At 39.3% G+C, this 18,521-nt stretch overlaps 1 protein-coding gene across 3 annotated transcripts in view; it reads left to right on the top strand.

Moving 5' to 3' along the window:
- The window catches only part of LOC111236902 (raftlin-like), a 103,956-nt gene extending 89,704 nt beyond the window's left edge, over positions 1-14,252 (top strand). For all 3 annotated transcript variants that reach the window (XM_022765806.1, XM_022765807.1, XM_022765804.1), the window contains 3 exons: positions 3,220-3,323; positions 8,456-8,531; positions 9,273-14,252. In XM_022765806.1, coding sequence (XP_022621527.1) covers positions 3,220-3,323; positions 8,456-8,531; positions 9,273-9,935 — 843 coding nt within the window. In that variant the 3' untranslated portion in view covers positions 9,936-14,252. The remainder of the gene's footprint in view (positions 1-3,219; positions 3,324-8,455; positions 8,532-9,272) is intronic.
- Positions 14,253-18,521: the final 4,269 nt, after the last annotated feature.

Raw genomic sequence — 18,521 nt, 5'->3', positions numbered from 1 at the left:
TGTTCAACCGTGTGAAGATCTTAGGAAAAACCCTGATTTAATTTAAAGTAGCTTTGACCGAGGTGGTTACAGTACAGCTCCTCTGTCTTCTTACCGTGTGGTCCGTCTTTGTAGTCACTCAGATAACATCAAAGACAAAGATGGCGATGTGATTGCTTTGTTTTTTAGACTCACAGGTTGGTGCTGGAGTGCTGAGGCAGCAAGATGGCCCCGCATAATAAGTCAGGAAGAGCGGAGAGCCACACTCCAGGGACTGTGATTACCTCTCACCTGCTCCAAAGAACAGCAAGCCATTACAGAAAAATTATTTCTCAATTTACTTTCTGGGAAAGCTTTGAGAGAGAGCTTGTTTCTGGGAGTGGTTCCAACATAAACCCCCGAAAAATGTAGATGTGCGCCGCTCCCTGTAGGAACTTAGAAAGTAATGCTTGTGTAAATAATGTCTGGAGCAGTGTCTTGTGTTCTAACGATTAGCTCTATGTGACCTACAACTTAATATGCAACTGCTCTAAGTCTGTCTGTGCTTGTTCTGTCATCTTGGTCAATAAAAACCTGTGGAAGAGAAATGAGGCGTTGTGCAGTGGAGTGGGTTTAAGTGTTGTGACCTACAGTCTGTCTCATGGCAGACAATGAGCCCTGCATGCTGATCAGTCCCTGTCGTTCTTAGAAATGTTCTCACTTTTTAATTCTCTCTGTATGAATACAAACTATGTCCAGCTGCAGATGTAGGGATAATCATGGCAGGGAAGTATTGTAGTCTTAGACAGTAAAAAAAGACAGACCTAGCCTCAGTGACATCACCTACAGGTTTCTGAAAAGCCGTTTTGAAGCTCAGAGTAGGCTGCTCCGCCGTCGCCATCTTGGCAGGTGTTCATCCACCTGTCACTTAAATTATGCATAATTTTAAGTTATGCTGCCGTACAGTTGCCACGACTCTACCAAGCTGTAAACATGTTCATTTTCGGCTGTAAAGTTGGACATTTTAACATTGGGGTCTATGGAGATTGACTCGCTTTTGGAGCCAGCTTCAAGTGGCCATTTGGGGAAGTGCAGGTCTGTGTTGGCTTCGTGGCTCAGTCCTGGGATGTTGCCATATTGACTATAGTTGTGATCGTACTCGATCTGCACTTGTACTACTTGTATAGTAGTAGTTGTACAGTAGTAGCAGTCATTAACATAATGATAGTACGAGTATCTAGATGCAGTTGTAGTATTGTAGCATCGTTGTACCTGTAGTAGCAGTAGAGAACATTCATGTATAGTCAAACAAACATAGACACATAGTTGCTTCGGGACAATTGCCCAGCAGTAGTAATACTTGCAGCAGTGCAGTGGAAGTGCATCTGTCATCACTGTTGTAGCAGATATTGTTGTTATGATAGTATAGTAGTAGGAGCTGTGATGGTAGCATTTGCTGGACAAATGGTTGTAGTTCATGTATTAGTAGTTGCTCTCATAGTTGCTGTTATAGAATTAACAGTATGACAGATGATGTGTTATTTAATCGTGTAAACAGTATTAGTAGAAGTTTAATCTAGTTTAATTTACATCCCCCCTTGAAATGTGTCATTATCATTATGATCGTAAGTAGCATCATAACACACATTTCTACACTGTAAAAATGCACTGCATTACAGTGTTAAAGTATTATACATCACTAGCATCCAGATGACCACAGCTAAAGCTTTTTATTTAGCTAAGGTACATGCATGTTTCCAGCTCCAATATCCAGAATCACCCAACACTTCATCAGTCAAACGTCATGTAACAGGCTCATGTGTATGAACCTGGCTGGTTTGTGATGTCACATGTAAAAAAAGGAGGAGACCAAAGCTGATGGTTCTGCCTTGGTTTTGTATTTCACTCTAAAGTTTTGATTTGGCACCAGATGTACCTGAGTGTGTGTGTGTGTGTGTGTGTGTGTGTGTATGTGTGTGTGTGGTGGTTCCCTGAGGGACAAAGGGACACTCGTGCAGCGCAGCCTCTCTGTGATAAGAGGCAGATGAAGGCAGCTGTACAGCACATGCACATGAAACCTTTGGCTGGTGCAGCTTTAATTAGAGGAGATTTTCGCACTTCGCAGTACGGTGACGGCTAATGTAGTGTGTGTAGGTGTGATGTATTCTCAAGACTCTGTTCTTGAGCAGTTGATCAGTGCACTATGAATAGGCTCTGTGAAGTTCTGTGGTGTGCTTTGTTCATGTTGACTGCCTTCTTGACTCATATCAGTACTCACCCTGCACCACAGAGAGTAACGGTCTGGAATTTATGTAAAAAAGGGTAACGGCCTGAATGCTGAGACTTTTACTCCGCTCTTGTCTTCCCAATGATATTTATTTTGCATAGTCACCAACTTTAGACATGCTTTTAGGAATACAGAGCCATTCCTTCAGGTCTCTTAATGCCTCTATGTGAGGGTATGTTTTTCTGTGTGTGTGCGTGAGAATGCAAATGTTGTTTTAAGTACGAGCAATCCGACCAACTCGTGTTGTGGTTTTTCATTTTCAGCAGGTGCCTAACATGAAAAGAAGGGTAAACCACACGCACACGCTCCGAAACGGGTGTGTTTGTCGGTCGCTGTGTCTGTGTCGTCTGAAAGTACATGAAGCAATATGTGTGTATCTCAGTTTAAATAATAACATTTAAATTGTTGTGCTTCATCCATTCTGGATTCAAATCCATCACTGAGACAGTGTGTGGCTGTGGCTCATTTGACGGGGCTTAAATAGCACAAACCACATTAAAATGTTTGCCTCAAAGTGAGCAGTTTCACATGAGCAGTCTATTTACTCAAGGACTTACTGATCTGACAAATACTTGTCACGAAGAGACGGTTGCCATGTTGACTCACGGCAACCTGGGAGTTTCTGTAACGGTTGATTTATGTCTCGGTTTACCAGTAACCCGTGTGCACTGCTCTTGGAAAACAACCTCTCAGGCACGACATTGTATAACAGCCATCATGTCTGAGAGGGAAGGTTTTTTTTTTTTAAACTGAGATTTGAGTGATGCTGACCACGTTGATTACATCTCATAGCTTGAGCTGTAATCACAGTAGTGAATGCCCACTGCTGCATAATGTGCGTGCATACTGCTCATTGTGCTGTGTATGTACGTAGTGTTTAAGAGGAGAAGGATCGGGGACTGCGTGCAGGTTTAGAGCTGTTTGTTAGAGCAGTTTGATTGTAGGTTGTGATGGACGTCTTGTTTTCTTCACAGGGTCTGCAGGTGAAGGCTGATTATGTTCCTCTGCTACAGTCCCTCGCCACGTACGGATGGAGACTCACCTGTGTGCTGCCAACTCCCATAATCAAGACTAACAGGTAATCACCCTCATGTGACTATTAGAGGGGCAGTTAGTAATGTATGACCTCTAACGACCTCTGTTGGCAGCCAGCGGGAACTGCAACAAGAGCAACTACAAGCCTTTTGCTCCTTTTTACTGTTTTTACGAGTGTCTATAAAAAAGTATTGACAAGTAAACACAACACAGTGATCTCCATTTCCACTTCTAAAAGCAATTAGCGGCAGCAGTGGTGATTTAAGTGTGTCCTATATCCTATGGGATGAATACTTACGCACACATGTACCTACACAAGTATTATATTTGTAATTCATTTATATAGGTCTGTTTTCATTTAAACATTAAAAGGTAATTTTCTGTTCATCAGGGTAACAAAAGCAGCCACATTAAATCATATTTAATTCAGTGTTGGCACTGAATATGTGATGTAAATACTTAAAATTATATGTTGAGTGTTTTATTTCATTTTTATAATTCGCCCTTTTGGTGCTAAATCTTTAGCTCACATCAAGGCCTAATATCAGGTGGAATTTGTACATAACAAGGTGCCTCTGTCCTGTGAAATATACTTGAAATATAAAACATCACTCTATGACCTGACGATCTATTCAACAACTGCGACTTCTGCTCTTTGTCATGATGATCCTTTTAACAAAATAAAAGCAGGAACGCCACAATGTAAAATTACTCAGTTACAAGGAAAAGTCCTTCACCTAAAATGTCCCCACATACACTTACATCAGCACAATGCATACTGCAGAAGGGCTCTTTTCAGAGTGTTAAATTGTTATATATAATGTTATTGGTTCGGTATTATTGATGCATTAACATGTTAATAGCATTTTAAATTTGTAGCCAGAGCTGATCATAAGTTCTGTATGAAAAGCCTTAATCTGCAAAGAAGAAGTATAATGTTCTTTAAAGTGCTGAAGGAAAGGCAAGTTTTTATAAAGCACCTTGCATCAACAAGAGCCAAAGTGCTTTTTATCAGACATTAAATTGCAAGGGCAACATTAAAAGAGTTATTTGAGTAGGATTTCAAAAGAATAAAAAACAAATAAAAAGAAAAATGGAAAAACACAGTTTTCAGCATTTTGCCAGTATAACCTGAAGTGACAGCTCTGTGTCAATGCCATGTTTAGAAAGACAGAATATAGATTTTTCTTTTTTACTAAAATCTCTGTGAATAAAAGTGAAAATGAAAAAATCACACAATCACACAAGATCTTTGAAGTAAAGGAGTCAAGCTGAAAACTGGCCACTTCCTGTATATGCCTCAGTATACCTGTGAAAACTGCAGCCTGGTGTAAATTATCACACACACACATTGTCTGTTGAAGTTATTGTTCAAAGAAATATGACAGCTTTTAGAAGGAATTGACCTAAATCTGTGCCAATTTGGACTGAGCGTTGAGCCGACCAGCAGCAGCTGTGAAAGTTTAAAAGCAGCAGCTCTGACTGTTGGTGGAAAATCTCTTCACAGAAATGTAATGGTTCCTCAGCTAAGCTCGTGCTGACTCATCACTCATGGCTGCTAGATGAGTGTACATCCGCTTATGGTCAAAGGCCTTGCGTGTTCTCAGACACACTGAAGAGATTCACTGCAAAACAGAATTTGTTCCTCAACATGCTGATAATGTGCTAAACCAGTGGAATATTTCACTCCAGTACGGCCCAGGATGGCTCTCTGTGACACTGCAAACCAGTCTTAGAAACCACTCATAGGTATTTAAGAATAGAAATACAACAAAAACAAATATAGTCAAAGGCCTTCATGATCAAACAGACCTGCTTTTGCTTTAAATATTTCAATTAAGTAATGTTTTGCAGTGATAACGATAAGATAATTAGTCTACATGCATGCACAGATCTGCACCAAGATAAACACATTTCCAAATAAGGCTGCAGGCAGCTTTTGGGCCTTGACTTGAAGCAACTGTGAAACTTCAATAGTGATTGCAAATTAGAAAAAGACGAAATTCCTTAAACAAGAGTTTAGCAATAAATATTGTGACAGTGAATTGGCAGAGTAACAAGGAAACTGGATCCTAGACTAGCTGTCTGATAAGTTCATTGTCCTCTGTGTCAGGAAGAAGCAAATTATTTCTGGTGAAAGATCAACATTTAGTCCCATATAAAGTGTTTACTAATAGCAGCAAAAGTAACTTGTTGCATTACTTTCGTTAATCAGCTGTCAGATATGTCAAACATGCTTTTAAACAACTCCATACACGTCACATCTGTATTTAACACATGTGGAAATAGAAAACAAGGCACGGCAGTTTGACAAGCAGCCCTACAATATGGAGGGGTGTACTTTAGTTTCAGCTTAAAACAATACTCACATGCCCACATCTATGTTGAAAATGGGGGAATATGAGGAAGAGGTGGAACTAATATTAAAAAAATCAAGTGGGTATTTTCCAAATTTATGATTATTTTAGAACCAAATTCCCACTTTCTATCCTTCTGCAATTCAGGAAGAAATAGTGAGGTTCGTACTAAAAAGACGGTAACATCGGAGCGTCCCCACTCCAGACTCCTCACTGTCAGACTGCTGAAGCCTCATATTAGCTTCAGCTAAACTTCATACTGCATTTCTTATTTTTGACCCCCTTCACTTATATTGAAACCGTTTAAGAGAACTCTTTGTGGCCAGTGATTATAGCCACCAATAACTCTTTCTGTCTACATACGAACATGTAAATATTGTTTTGAGGTAGACATGAATAATCCTTTAATAATATATGTTGTCATGTGTCCCACTGATGAAGTGTGCATGTAGCATTTCCATGCACTGACCGTCTGTTTGCTCTGCCCCCACCTCTCCTGGTCATGTTTGCTGCTCTTTCAGAACACAGCTGATTAATTACCTCTCTATTTTCATCCTTTGTTTTCTTCCCCACCTTCCCTCCCTCTCTCCTCTCTTTCAAAATGCCACAACGCAACAGCACAACATGGCTAATTAATCAGAGTCGGCCTAGATACAGTACAAGACGGAGCTCATTTCTCCCCCTGCCTGCAAAACATTTCTTGCGCACCGAAATAATGGTTGATGATCTATTTCAGATTAGCAATACTCATTACACTTGTTTTCGTGGTGTTGACTCCTCCATTTTTAAATAGCAAATTTGTAAATGCACGCTTTTTGTAGTCTGAGGGTTTGCAGGCTGCACTTCATCTGGAGGGGTCGGATAAGTGTCAGTGATCTCAGCAGCGTCTGAAATTAATGCTAACTGGTGCTCAGCAGCTTCTCCACACAACATTAATTCATGTAGTTGTCTCAGAGCACGCATTCATGTTCGCCGCATTCAATTAATGTGGATGGTAATTACATTTCAGAGCCATTTACTACAGCAAATGTGAATTTCTCTGCATTAACTATGATGCGGTGAACATACAACAAGGAAACAAGAAGGCTGAGAAAAATTAGTTAATTATCGCAGGCATCTCACTTTGCTGGAGTCTAACTAGTGATCAAAAGATGCAACATTATAGAGTCTTCATCTTAGTTTTATGGAGGAAAGATTGCAATTCAGTTGTAGCGGCAGGTTTGTTGTGTCAGGTTTTTTTTTTTTTTCATTTCAAGTGGCAGTTTCTCTCCCCAAAGATGAAGCCACCAACAGGTACATTCACCTATAAATAGTTGCAGGCTATTGCTGTACTATATGGCTTCAAGTTATAATAGTGTGGCTGACACTGACAGCCAAGAGCAGGTTCAGTAAAGGCCTGTAATTTTCTAAGCCATCCACTCCTTTCTAGCTTAATGGGCTGGGGCTTTTGCTGGGAAGTTTTCAGCTGTGATTCGCACAGGAAGCCGTCCAGCATTCTTGACAGCCTAGAAAATAGCATATGGATAAACGGTGGAAGGAAAGAGGTAATGGAAAAAAAAAAAAAAAAAGTTGTGGTGGGCTTTGGATGGTTTGTAAGCCCTGTGCTGGAGGAGTCTCAAGTCCATTTGATGTTGAGAAAGGGAAGATTTGTAGTAGGCTTTAAGGGTTCTCCTGCGATCATAAACCTGCCATCTTTCCTCATGTGCAAGGTTGAGCGGGCAGCTTAACTTCAGACAGCATGTAACCTTTACGTGTGTGTGTGTGTGTGTGTGTGTGTGTGTGTGTGTGTGTGTGTGTGTGTGTGTGTGTGTGTGTGTGTTATTGGACTTGTGTCAGATAGCAGCACAGGAAAACATATCTCCTTTTAAACCATGTCCAATAATAGCAAAAGAGAAATAGAAGGAACAAAGCAGAAACAAACAATATAACTGTCAGACATCAGGCTGTCGCGAGAGATAAGAGCAAAGAGGTAAAACTCAGCGGGTAGGTAGTTAGTGAGAGCACATTGGGCAAAAAAAAAAAAAAACGGGGCTGTTTATGACAAAGATGAGCAGACGAAAGTGTGGGAGTAAGCGTGAGAGACAGGAAGCCCACTCAGAAATGAATCTGCATTTCCTGCCACGATTAATCTGTCAGCGCGAGTACTTGTGCAGATTATCCTCCTCAGAACACAGGGGTGTGACATGTGCATGGGATGGAGGATTATGTTTGGGGAATTGAGGGAAAAAGGAAGAAATACATGATCTGAGAAGTAGATGTTCACAGACATTCAGGCAAACTTCAATATCAGCCTCTTAGCATGTGAACAGACTGTTTCCCTGCACGATTCAAGGGAAAGCGGGTGAAACGACACTGATAGGCGACAGCAGTAAAGAGGTTGGGCCGCAAATGTGAACATATATCCTTAAACTGTCGGATAAGAGAGTGAAGCATGGGCAGTGGCCAGCAATCATCTCACTATCTCGTCGGAAGGTCAGTAAGAGTGTGGATGACTGTGTGTTATCCCAGGATTTAACTCAGATGAATTGTGCACATATATCTTGGAGTGCTGCAGCACAAAAAAAACAACAATGAATTATAAATAATCTGTCAGGGTTTCTGAATGTCTAAACCTTGAAAAGCCAATGGGAATAACATATTTCCCTCTCCCATTCTCGTGTTGTTTTAAATCATTTCTAAATAAATTAGTGCCAAAAAAAGTAAAGGTGCTTGATTCAAGAAGTAAAATAATCTCAGAGTCTTGATGAATTGCCAACATTGTCAGCTGATGTTCTCTTCTCTTTGTGTTTCTCTCTCTCTCTGTGTCCTCATCTTTCAGTGATGGAAGTCTGTCCACCAAGCAGATTGTTTTCCTGCAGAGACCCGTGTTGGGCCGAAAGAGGAGGGAATCCAAGGTATTTGACCTCACATTCCTCTCTGTATTTCTTGGCTAATGTGAGGTCTCCCACCAGTCCTTCTGTCACCTGCTCACCATATATCCAAAGCCAACATTACCTTTTGCCTCCTCCGATTCAACAGCTGGTTTTAGTAGTACACAAACGCACACAACAATGGACAAACGTGAAGGCGCTCTTCTCTGTTTGAGATTCTTCTGTAACCGACAGATGTGTTGTTTGGGGGAAGGAGGGTTGGTCATGCTGTCTTGGCGACCTTGAATAGTGGTGATAAACTATAAAGCTAACCTTTGTCCGCAGTGGAATGAATCCATGTTGACGCTTCCTTTGACCCGAATTTAAACTGCCATCACAACAACAAATTTAATAGGCTCTAAGACTCCGGGAATTGCTAACGTTAACAAGATTTTCTTGACCAGAGTTTATCTCAGTTCTCTATATCCCTGCAATGTGTAGAACCCTGCAGAAGTTGTTCAAGTAATTGAGGACCTATTGCATTAAATTTTGCCTGTTTGTTTGGTCAGACTGAAGGCCTTGAGGGCAGCAATAACTCCCCTCAAAATGGCCTCAATTTCCTTCCGTGCATCAATGAGACTCATTTGAATTAGCTAGTTATCCCTTTGCAATATTAGATCCACTGTGATCCATTCTTAATTAAGTCTGTGTGTAATGCTGTGTGCCCAAAAGCATATTTAAAGAGTTACAATGCATTCCACTAACATGCTAATCTAAATGTTTCAGAAATTGATCTTCAAGCCCCGAGGAAAGTCCAATAAGAACTGCATCAAAGACACAGCAAAGAACAAGAAGAAGAAGAAAACAAAAACTGAGAAGGACGCAGAAGATCCCAAGATTCTTGATGACAAAGAAAAGGTTGAGAGAGAGGAAGACAAGAGTAGGGTGAACGCAACAGACGTAGAGGCAGCGAGGGAAAGCGAGACACCGCTAGAAAGGGAATCGAGATGTGAGGAAGATAGAAACGTTGACGATGGGATTGAAATCAGCATAGAGACTGTGGAAGAGAAAGATGGAGGAGAAGAGACAAAAGGAGCAGAAAATGGCACAGAAGAGGAAGAAGAAGAAGCAGAAGAAAAGATAACAATGGATGGAGAGGGATCAACGGAGAATGGAGAGCCTTTAGAAAACGTCCGGGAAGTGGCAGAAACTGTTGCGACTGTGGAAACAGAGAACAAGACCAAAGAAGAGGAGGATGAAAGTGTAGCAGAAGTTGAAGCTGTGATTGAAAACGGTGTCGAGACGGATGAGGAGAAAGACGAGGGTGAAGAGAATGCGATCAAACACAAGACAGAAGAACCAGCAAGCGTGGAGGTCATCGCCAAGGAGATTGTGGCAGACTCACAGGCCACACTGACCAATCAAAGCCCAGAGGAGACTCAAGAGTAGCCCCAAGTCAAGGTTTTTCCCCGCCCTACCTCTCAAATTCCCCATCTTAAAAACTGGTTCACAGTGTTGTCCCTGATCCAAATTAATGGGGCTTCGATCCCCACCGCTGCAGCATTGTCCAAACCTGCCATCTTTCATAAACGATGTCCCCAACCCCAATCTGCAACAGTGTAGCTACAGAATGATTTCATGTGACTGCAGACATCAGTCCTACCATATAACCACACATACTGAATGTATATATCCAAAAACAGGCGGTGCTGGTGCGTGAGTCAATGTGGAGTCACTGGAATAACTGGATGAGGTTCAACAGGGTTGGTGAATATCTGCAAACAGGATGGGTTTTTGTTTTGCTCTAGAAGAATGAGCAACAACTTGAAGACCTGGTCACATCAGCACTTAAAACAGCTAAACTTTTCAGTGAAATCAGTTCATTCAAATGGAATCAGCATGATTAGTTGATAAGTTTTTGGGGGCAAAATAAATCTGCATTACTTCTTTGCATAAAGTTCAAATTCAGTAGAGTTGGACATCGATTTTGTGCTGCTAACCAAGAGCAACTCAAAAATGAAGGACGCTATCATGGCTTATTAGCTGACTTTTATTCATCTTATTGTCTCATCAGCAACCAAGCTAACTGTCAGTTAACAAGTTAGCTAGCTAACTTCTTCTTTACCCCTTCAGTGATTCTTTATTGAATTAAATGAGGTACAATGAAATGCTAAAGGGAAGTAACTTGACCAATACAGAGAAAAAAGCTAGGAGAGCTACTAAGACTGAATAATGATAGCACGTTAGCAGTTAGCTCGCCAGATATAGTAATTTACCAACTCGCCCTGTGAATAGACCCTATGTCACCAAGCTTCTAGAGCCACACATTTTGCAAAGATACGTGGAAAAATTACACTGTGCATCTTTCTGTTGTGACCAGGCCTTTAAGGAGGGTGAGGAGCATTACACCGTTCTTCTTGCAATGTAACACTGAGTTTATGTCAGCTTGCAGCCTGTTTAATTAGGGTTATTTAGATAGCCTGAAAGAACGGCAGTGATGTCTCTGAAAGGTCATTTCTTGCTTTTGAAGAAAAGTTTGAGACCACCCAGCTACCCCCTTCAGCTCTTCTAGTCCTGTCTGAGAGTCGTACCCAGATATAGCATCTGTTACAAGAGGTACTTTCACCTGACTGTTAAACATTTCGAGCAGCTCTCCTTGGTTTTTGAAGCTGTGGAAAAGACAAGTCAGCTCCCTAATCCAAGATCCAAGAGAATCCTGACTAGACACAGGCCTGACTCCCCCAAACGACTCACGATATAAGAGGCTGGTAAGCTCAGAAGAGCGTCCTATGTGATCACAGACTGCATCACCACTTCCTGTTCCTTGGTTCTGTGCACCATATTAAGTTGTGATGTGGAGGGAACTTGGAGGAGAACGCTGGTAGAGGTGATGGGAAAGGCGTTTGTTGCGACAGGCAATCCAAAGTAGGGTGAAGAGATAATTGTTTACGCTGAGCTCTAAGCCGTCAAGTGCTTCAAAGAGAGCCGATAATCACTCTTTGGTGTGGTGTGCTAAGCTCACCTTGCATACAGAATGTCCCACATTCAAAGCCAAGTTAGATAAGGATGTGAAATTCAGCTGAATGTTTGCAGCCCAAGGGCAGCACTCGTATTTAGATTCTCCTAGTTAGTTTTTACATACAGGAGTGAGGATTTATTTCTACGCAACAGTTGCATTTTTAATTACATTTCCAGTCAAAGGCCACAGAGATGCTTCTCAGTGCGGAAACAAGGTTAAGCTGTGCGGTCAGGGCAGAGGCTTGATGTTGTTTACTCAGACCAAAACTGAAGATTGAGACGGAGAAATTGAGACAAAGGAAGAGGTTGAGAGTGAAAGAGAGAGGCCACAGAGCATAAGAGAGTCAAATAAAAGAAATGAATAGGCTCAGTTTAAGCAACGTCTGTTTATGTCCCACATACCCCGTTGAGATTTCCGTCGTTATTTTACCTCCAGCTCTTTAAGCACGTCTTACCCGACATCATTCCTGACAATAACCAAGCCATCATGTGCTGTTTCATTACATCATGTAGCTTTCCATTTGAGAAAAAGGAGAAGGTGAGGGAGGGAGGTGGCAATGTTCACGGTGCAGAGCTCTCATTAGCTCGCTAATGGATTTTGTCAGTAGGGTATCTGTCAGGAATCATGCATTTATAATGGGGGTCACTTATTGGGGGATGTATTGACAGCAAAACACCTCAAGAAAATAGCCTTTAGATTTAACGGTGATGTCATATAGGGAATCGTTTGCACTGAGGAGGATGAGTTCGTGTTAAAAATGCTCAATTTTGCAGAGAAATTGGACACACTTTGTCATAAAATGTGTCAGAAAATCTATTTATTAAAACGTTAGCATTCGGTTACTCAAGAACTTAAACTACCTGCTGTCTCGCTTTATACAGACTATAATTTGTCATAATTTGGATCTTTTGTTTTATGAGAATAGATGATACCTTGGTCATGTCTCCTTTTGGAGATGAAACTCTTCAATTACACACAAGTAAGATCGATTATGCCGAATAAGTGCTCTCCTTTTTGGGGGATTAATCCACCCGCCGCTGAGATTCTTTTCAATGTAAAATGGCAAATGTCTTTGTGTAGAGTAGAATATAAAAACTGTGACCAGTTTAGCCTTATTACTATACTGTAAATGGCCCTCAACCTGCTATTAGAAATGTCCTTTAGAGGCACAGTGGTGATTTAAGTGTTATATGTTTGTTATAGTCAAACAGGAAAGTTTTGCTACAGTCAGTGTTGGTATTTTGAAGCTGTTGTTCCCTGTGTTATTACTGGAATTCACAGTGAGGGGATAAAAGATTTGAAGTGTTTGTCTATATGAAGGAAATATGTTTTGGATTTATTTTGAAGATGTTTGGAACATGTTATTTTTTTTTTATTATTATTATTATCGTTATTATTATTATTGTGAATGTTCTGTTTATGAGTCGAGAGATTTTTATTGTGGGCTTTGTGTTGCCTCTGCTGTTCCGCTAAAGCTTGCTAAAATGTATTTCTGACTGATGCTTCGAGCTACCTCCCGAGGGCTGTTGTTGGTTTTACGGGGGGGGGGGGTCACGGCCTGTGTGACCCCCCCCCCCTGAAACATATGCTCCTTGTCCTCTCGGCCTCCACTATGACAGAGCCCGGACCCATGAGCGTGAGTTCATCACTAATGGCAGACAAGGTCAAGGGTCACATTTGAGCCAGAATGGATTTTCCACAGCTGTACACAGGAGTTCGCACGAGCACATGACAAATAACCACTCTGATATTGAATCAAGATATGAAGTCATATCATAATATTCTCTGTGGTGTTTCCTTTTTCTTTTTTTTTTGCTCTTCGGCTGTTTGAACTTTAATAAGCACTTATTGTATTCAAGAAATATTTAATGCTGCTGGGGAGCAAATAAGACTCAGCCATCACTTTCACACTTTCGTCAAGTGTGACATATGAATTATGAAAGGCAATACCAAAATATGCCTTTTGATAGCTGACGTGATCACTATGAATATTTGAGCAATTTCCCCTCTGAATCCTGGTCAACTTTAATCAGATTTAATCAATTTCTCCATTCTCCCCCGTGTCAAGATAAACATTTTAACTGTCATCTATCTGTTTTATGAATATGAATATATTTCAGTGTTCCTGCCTTTCTCCTTTTTTAAAAAAAAAAATTTCTTTCTTTTTCTTTTTTTTTTTTATTTGAAACTGTGACATTTATTCCCCTTTGGCATCCTGAAAACAGACACATCATGTTCCACTTTATCAGAGTTTGGAAAATCAGTTAAAGCGACGAGGTGAAGTCATGTGACACGACTGTGTTTTTGTTTTTTTTCCGACTCCCACCACATTCCGGTTGGACATCCACAAACATGGACGATTGTAACCTTGACAAAAGTTACAACCGGCCTTGTGTCGGCCCCGTCCTACCTGAGGCCGTGGCCTTCAGTGCTCTAACTTTCCCTGATAAGGGCTGATTGGTTGCAGTGCAGTCTAACCTCTGACACGAGTACACTCCAGGGACTGTGGGTAATTGTGTTTTTTTTTTTTTTTTTTTTGTCTGGTATTACGAGGAAAAAAAAAAAAAGAAAAACACAGACATGGAGAGAAAAGCGAGGCAGGATCTGACACTTCATCAGTTAAATGATGCTGAACCATGTTAACGTCTCCGTCCGTGAAAAGAAAGAGACCTTTGTCTAATGTTCGACTCAAATACATTTGCAGCCCTCTACTCAACTGTGTAAAAAAAAAAAAAAAAAAAAAAAAGGTAATATACAGTTTCCTGTCTTTTATCAGCATAATTGTCTCTGAGCCTCAATAGCGGCGCTGGTGCAATCGTTCTTGTTAATGCTGTAAAAAAAAAAAAAAAAAAAAAAAAAAAAAAAAAACATAATGGTTCATTTCCTGTGTGCTACTATGATGTGAAATGGGCAGAGTAGAAATGACAGAACATGATACAATAGGATGCCGTCTTTTTTTTTTTTCTGTGTTGTCACTTTAGCTTGCTCACAGCCTCTGGAAAACGTATTCTTAGATTTTTTTTTTTTTTGTCTCTGATGTTAGTTTCCTATCACCTCGGCTGCCATCTTGAATGTTGAGTATCTTTGATCATGTGCTGTTGTCACTTGCATAGCAGTGTTTGCTATCGAGTAAGAAGAAGTATTCTTTATCTTTGCTATCCTGAGTATGTCCACATTCCTATTGTTCATGACATCTGTACAATTTGTATATTATAAAATGATTTATATTTAATGTGTACATGTGTCCTTGCTTCTTTTGTGTCAAAGGGAATATCACAGCATCTGTTTGTTCAGGCAGTCACTGTTAGAAGTAACTTTGATGTTCAAGTGCAAAGCTCAAGTGCAGGAATTATCCTTTAGCTCTAGATTTGACTCATGAACTAATTAAAGGGTAGGGTCACAATTTTTCAAGTCAGTCTTAAAATAATAGTCAGATCTCCTTATGTACACTGAAACCGTTTCTGCTTGGTGTAATCATTCCATCATTTGTCCATATTTGAGAGATCACTTCCTAATGTGGGGCACAACAGCTGAAGACTCATAATATATATATATATATATATATATAATATATTTCTCATTATTTTCATTATCAATTAATCTCCTGATTATTTTCTCAATTAACTGATTAATCATTTGTTCTAAAAGATCAAATAAAAGATAATGCAAAAATGCAGGCTTCATTTCCAGAGGGGATAGTTTCAAGTCTAAAGTGATGTCTTCTAATTACTTTTTTTTTGGTCCAACTATCATTCAAATTCAAAGATTTTCAGTTTAATTGTAGGTCCGTTTTCATGCAAAAAAGCTGAATAATTTTGATGAATCAAGCGTCACAAATGAGCTTTTCCTTACATCATTTTAATCAATTCTAAATTATATATAGTTTCTGATTGATCTTCTAGCAATCAACTACTCAGTTAATGAATTGTTAGCATGTTAGGAAAGGATATATTACAAGAAGGAGGAATGATTGCAGCTGTTTAATCACAACTCCTGCTCTTCCTGACCATGTGCAAACTTGCACTTTTTCATGTACATATCGTGTGTATTGTGTATATTGTATTTATTAGTGTATATTTGGTGTATTTTTAATGTATATTTCCATAGATGTTTATTCTATAGATGTTTATTTTTCTGCTGTGGTAAATGAATTTCCCAGTTGTGGGATTAATAAATCTAATCTAATCTAATCTAATCTAATCTAATCTAATCTAATCTAATCTAATATGGTCATGTGAGCAATTGTTTTAAAACAGACTTTTTCAGCTAGAGAACATAATCATTGTCTTAGTCATAATCTTCTACTTCCAGTCCTGTAAATCCACTGAGTCGAGTCTGAAACAAGTCCAAGTCCAAGCAGGTCTGAGATCAAGTGGAGGTTCTTTTGTTCATGGTGACACAACTAAATATAACAATACAATAAATATAGTAATCTTCAATGTTACATGCGAATTACAAGTGAAAGTCTGACTTTGATTCCGCAGATTTGAGCATAAAACCACNATTTTTTTTTTTTTTGTCTCTGATGTTAGTTTCCTATCACCTCGGCTGCCATCTTGAATGTTGAGTATCTTTGATCATGTGCTGTTGTCACTTGCATAGCAGTGTTTGCTATCGAGTAAGAAGAAGTATTCTTTATCTTTGCTATCCTGAGTATGTCCACATTCCTATTGTTCATGACATCTGTACAATTTGTATATTATAAAATGATTTATATTTAATGTGTACATGTGTCCTTGCTTCTTTTGTGTCAAAGGGAATATCACAGCATCTGTTTGTTCAGGCAGTCACTGTTAGAAGTAACTTTGATGTTCAAGTGCAAAGCTCAAGTGCAGGAATTATCCTTTAGCTCTAGATTTGACTCATGAACTAATTAAAGGGTAGGGTCACAATTTTTCAAGTCAGTCTTAAAATAATAGTCAGATCTCCTTATGTACACTGAAACCGTTTCTGCTTGGTGTAATCATTCCATCATTTGTCCATATTTGAGAGATCACTTCCTAATGTGGGGCACAACAGCTGAAGTATATTATGTATTGTTATATTTAGTTCTTGTCACCCATGACACAACAAGAACCTCCAACTGATCTCAGACTGCTGTGGACTTGACTTGATGTTTCAGATTCGACGTCAAGTGCGATTTACAGGACTGGAAGTAGAAGATTATGACTAAGAACAATCGATTATGTTCTCATAAGCTGAAAAAAGTCTGTTTATAAAACAATTGCTCACGATGACCATATATTAGAATTAGAGTTCATACAGATTAGATTTTAGATTAGGAATAGATTAAGATTAGATAACTTTATTAATCCCACAGCACAACTGGGTAAAATTCATTTTAGCCACAGCAGGAAAAATAAACATCTATTAGAATAAACAGTCTATGGAAAAAATAGCATCAAAAATACACCAAATATACACTAATAAATACAATATAGAACAACCAATTACACACGGCTATGTACATCGCAAAAAAGTGCAAGTTTGCACATGGTCAGGAAGAGAAGCAGGAGGTTGTGATTAACAAGCTGCAATCATTCATCCTTTCTTTGGTAATATTATCCTTTCCGCAACATGCTAACAATTCATTAACTGAGGTGTTGATTGCTAGAAGATCAATCAGAAACTATATATAATTTAGGACATTGATTAAATGCGTGTAAGGAAAAGCTCATTTGTGGACGCTGGATTCATCAAGAATTATTCAGCTTCTTTTGCATGAAGAACGGACCTACAAACTTAGAACTGAAAAATCTTTAGAAAATTAATGCATAGTTGCGACCAAAAAAAAAAGTAATTAGAAGAACTCACTTTAACGACTTGCAAACTACAAGAGGCACTGAGGACCCGCCGTACCACACGGAGTCGTCACCAGCCGGATTAAACGCTTCGCCACACCGTCCTTATAATAAGGATCCACTCCATGTGAAGGAAAACACACCCAAACCAGTTCCACGAATGAGAGCCCGATGCCTATTTGGGTGTTTTTGTGCGACAACCAGACTGTCGTCAACCACTGGAGGCCCACCCGTCAAGTACACCAATTTAACCAAGTCGTTGAAAAAAAAAAAAAAGTAATTTAGAAGACATCACTTTAGACTTAATGAAACTATCCCCTTTGGAAATGAAGCCTGCATTTTGCATTATCTTTTATTTGAGCTTAGAACAAGATTGAGTATAATCAGTTAATTAGTACTGAAAAATAAATCAGAGAGAGATTAATTTATGAAAAATGAGAAATATATATAATATAAATAAATATATATTATATAAATATATAATAGTATAATTAGAGCTTCAGCTGTTGTGCCCCACATTAGGAATAATCCTAAACTGAATTCCCATATGGACAAATGATGAAATGATTACACCAAGCAGAAACGGTTTCACAGTGTACGAATAAGGAGATCTGCACTATTATTTTAAGGACTGAGCTGAAGAAGGTGTGACCTACCCTACACCTTAATTAGTTCATGAGTCAATCTAGAGCAAAAAGGATAATCCCTGCCACTTTGAAGCTTTGCATGCATGCGAGTCGAAAAGTTACTTCTAACAGTACGACTTGCACTATAATACGTAACAAACCAGTATGCAAGTTGTGGATATTCCCTTTGACCACAAAGAAAGCAAGGACCACATGTACACATTAAATATAAATCATTTTTATAATCATACAAATGTACAGATGTCTTGAACAAATAGGAATGTGGACATAACTCAGGATATCAAAGATACAAGCAATTACTTCTTCTTACTCGGATAGCAAACAACTGCTATAGCCAAGTGACACAGCACATGAATCAACAAAGATACTCAACATTCCAATGGCGGATGAGCCGCAGCTCCGATGGCGGCGCCAAGATATGGAATAACTTCAATCATCAGAAAAGAAAGCAAAAAAACAAATAAAAAATACTAAAGAATTTACGTTTTCCACGAGGGCTGTGAGCAAGCTAAAGATAGAAAATAAAAATTTATCAAACCATAAAATGAAAACATACAGCATTTAAAAA

Source organism: Seriola dumerili, unplaced genomic scaffold (assembly GCF_002260705.1).
Source record: "Seriola dumerili isolate Sdu_G_001 unplaced genomic scaffold, Sdu_1.0 BDQW01000756.1, whole genome shotgun sequence".
In the NCBI taxonomy this organism is placed as follows: domain Eukaryota; kingdom Metazoa; phylum Chordata; class Actinopteri; order Carangiformes; family Carangidae; genus Seriola; species Seriola dumerili.
The sequence above is the reverse complement of the archived record's forward strand: the minus strand, read 5'-3'. Positions and strand labels throughout refer to the sequence as shown.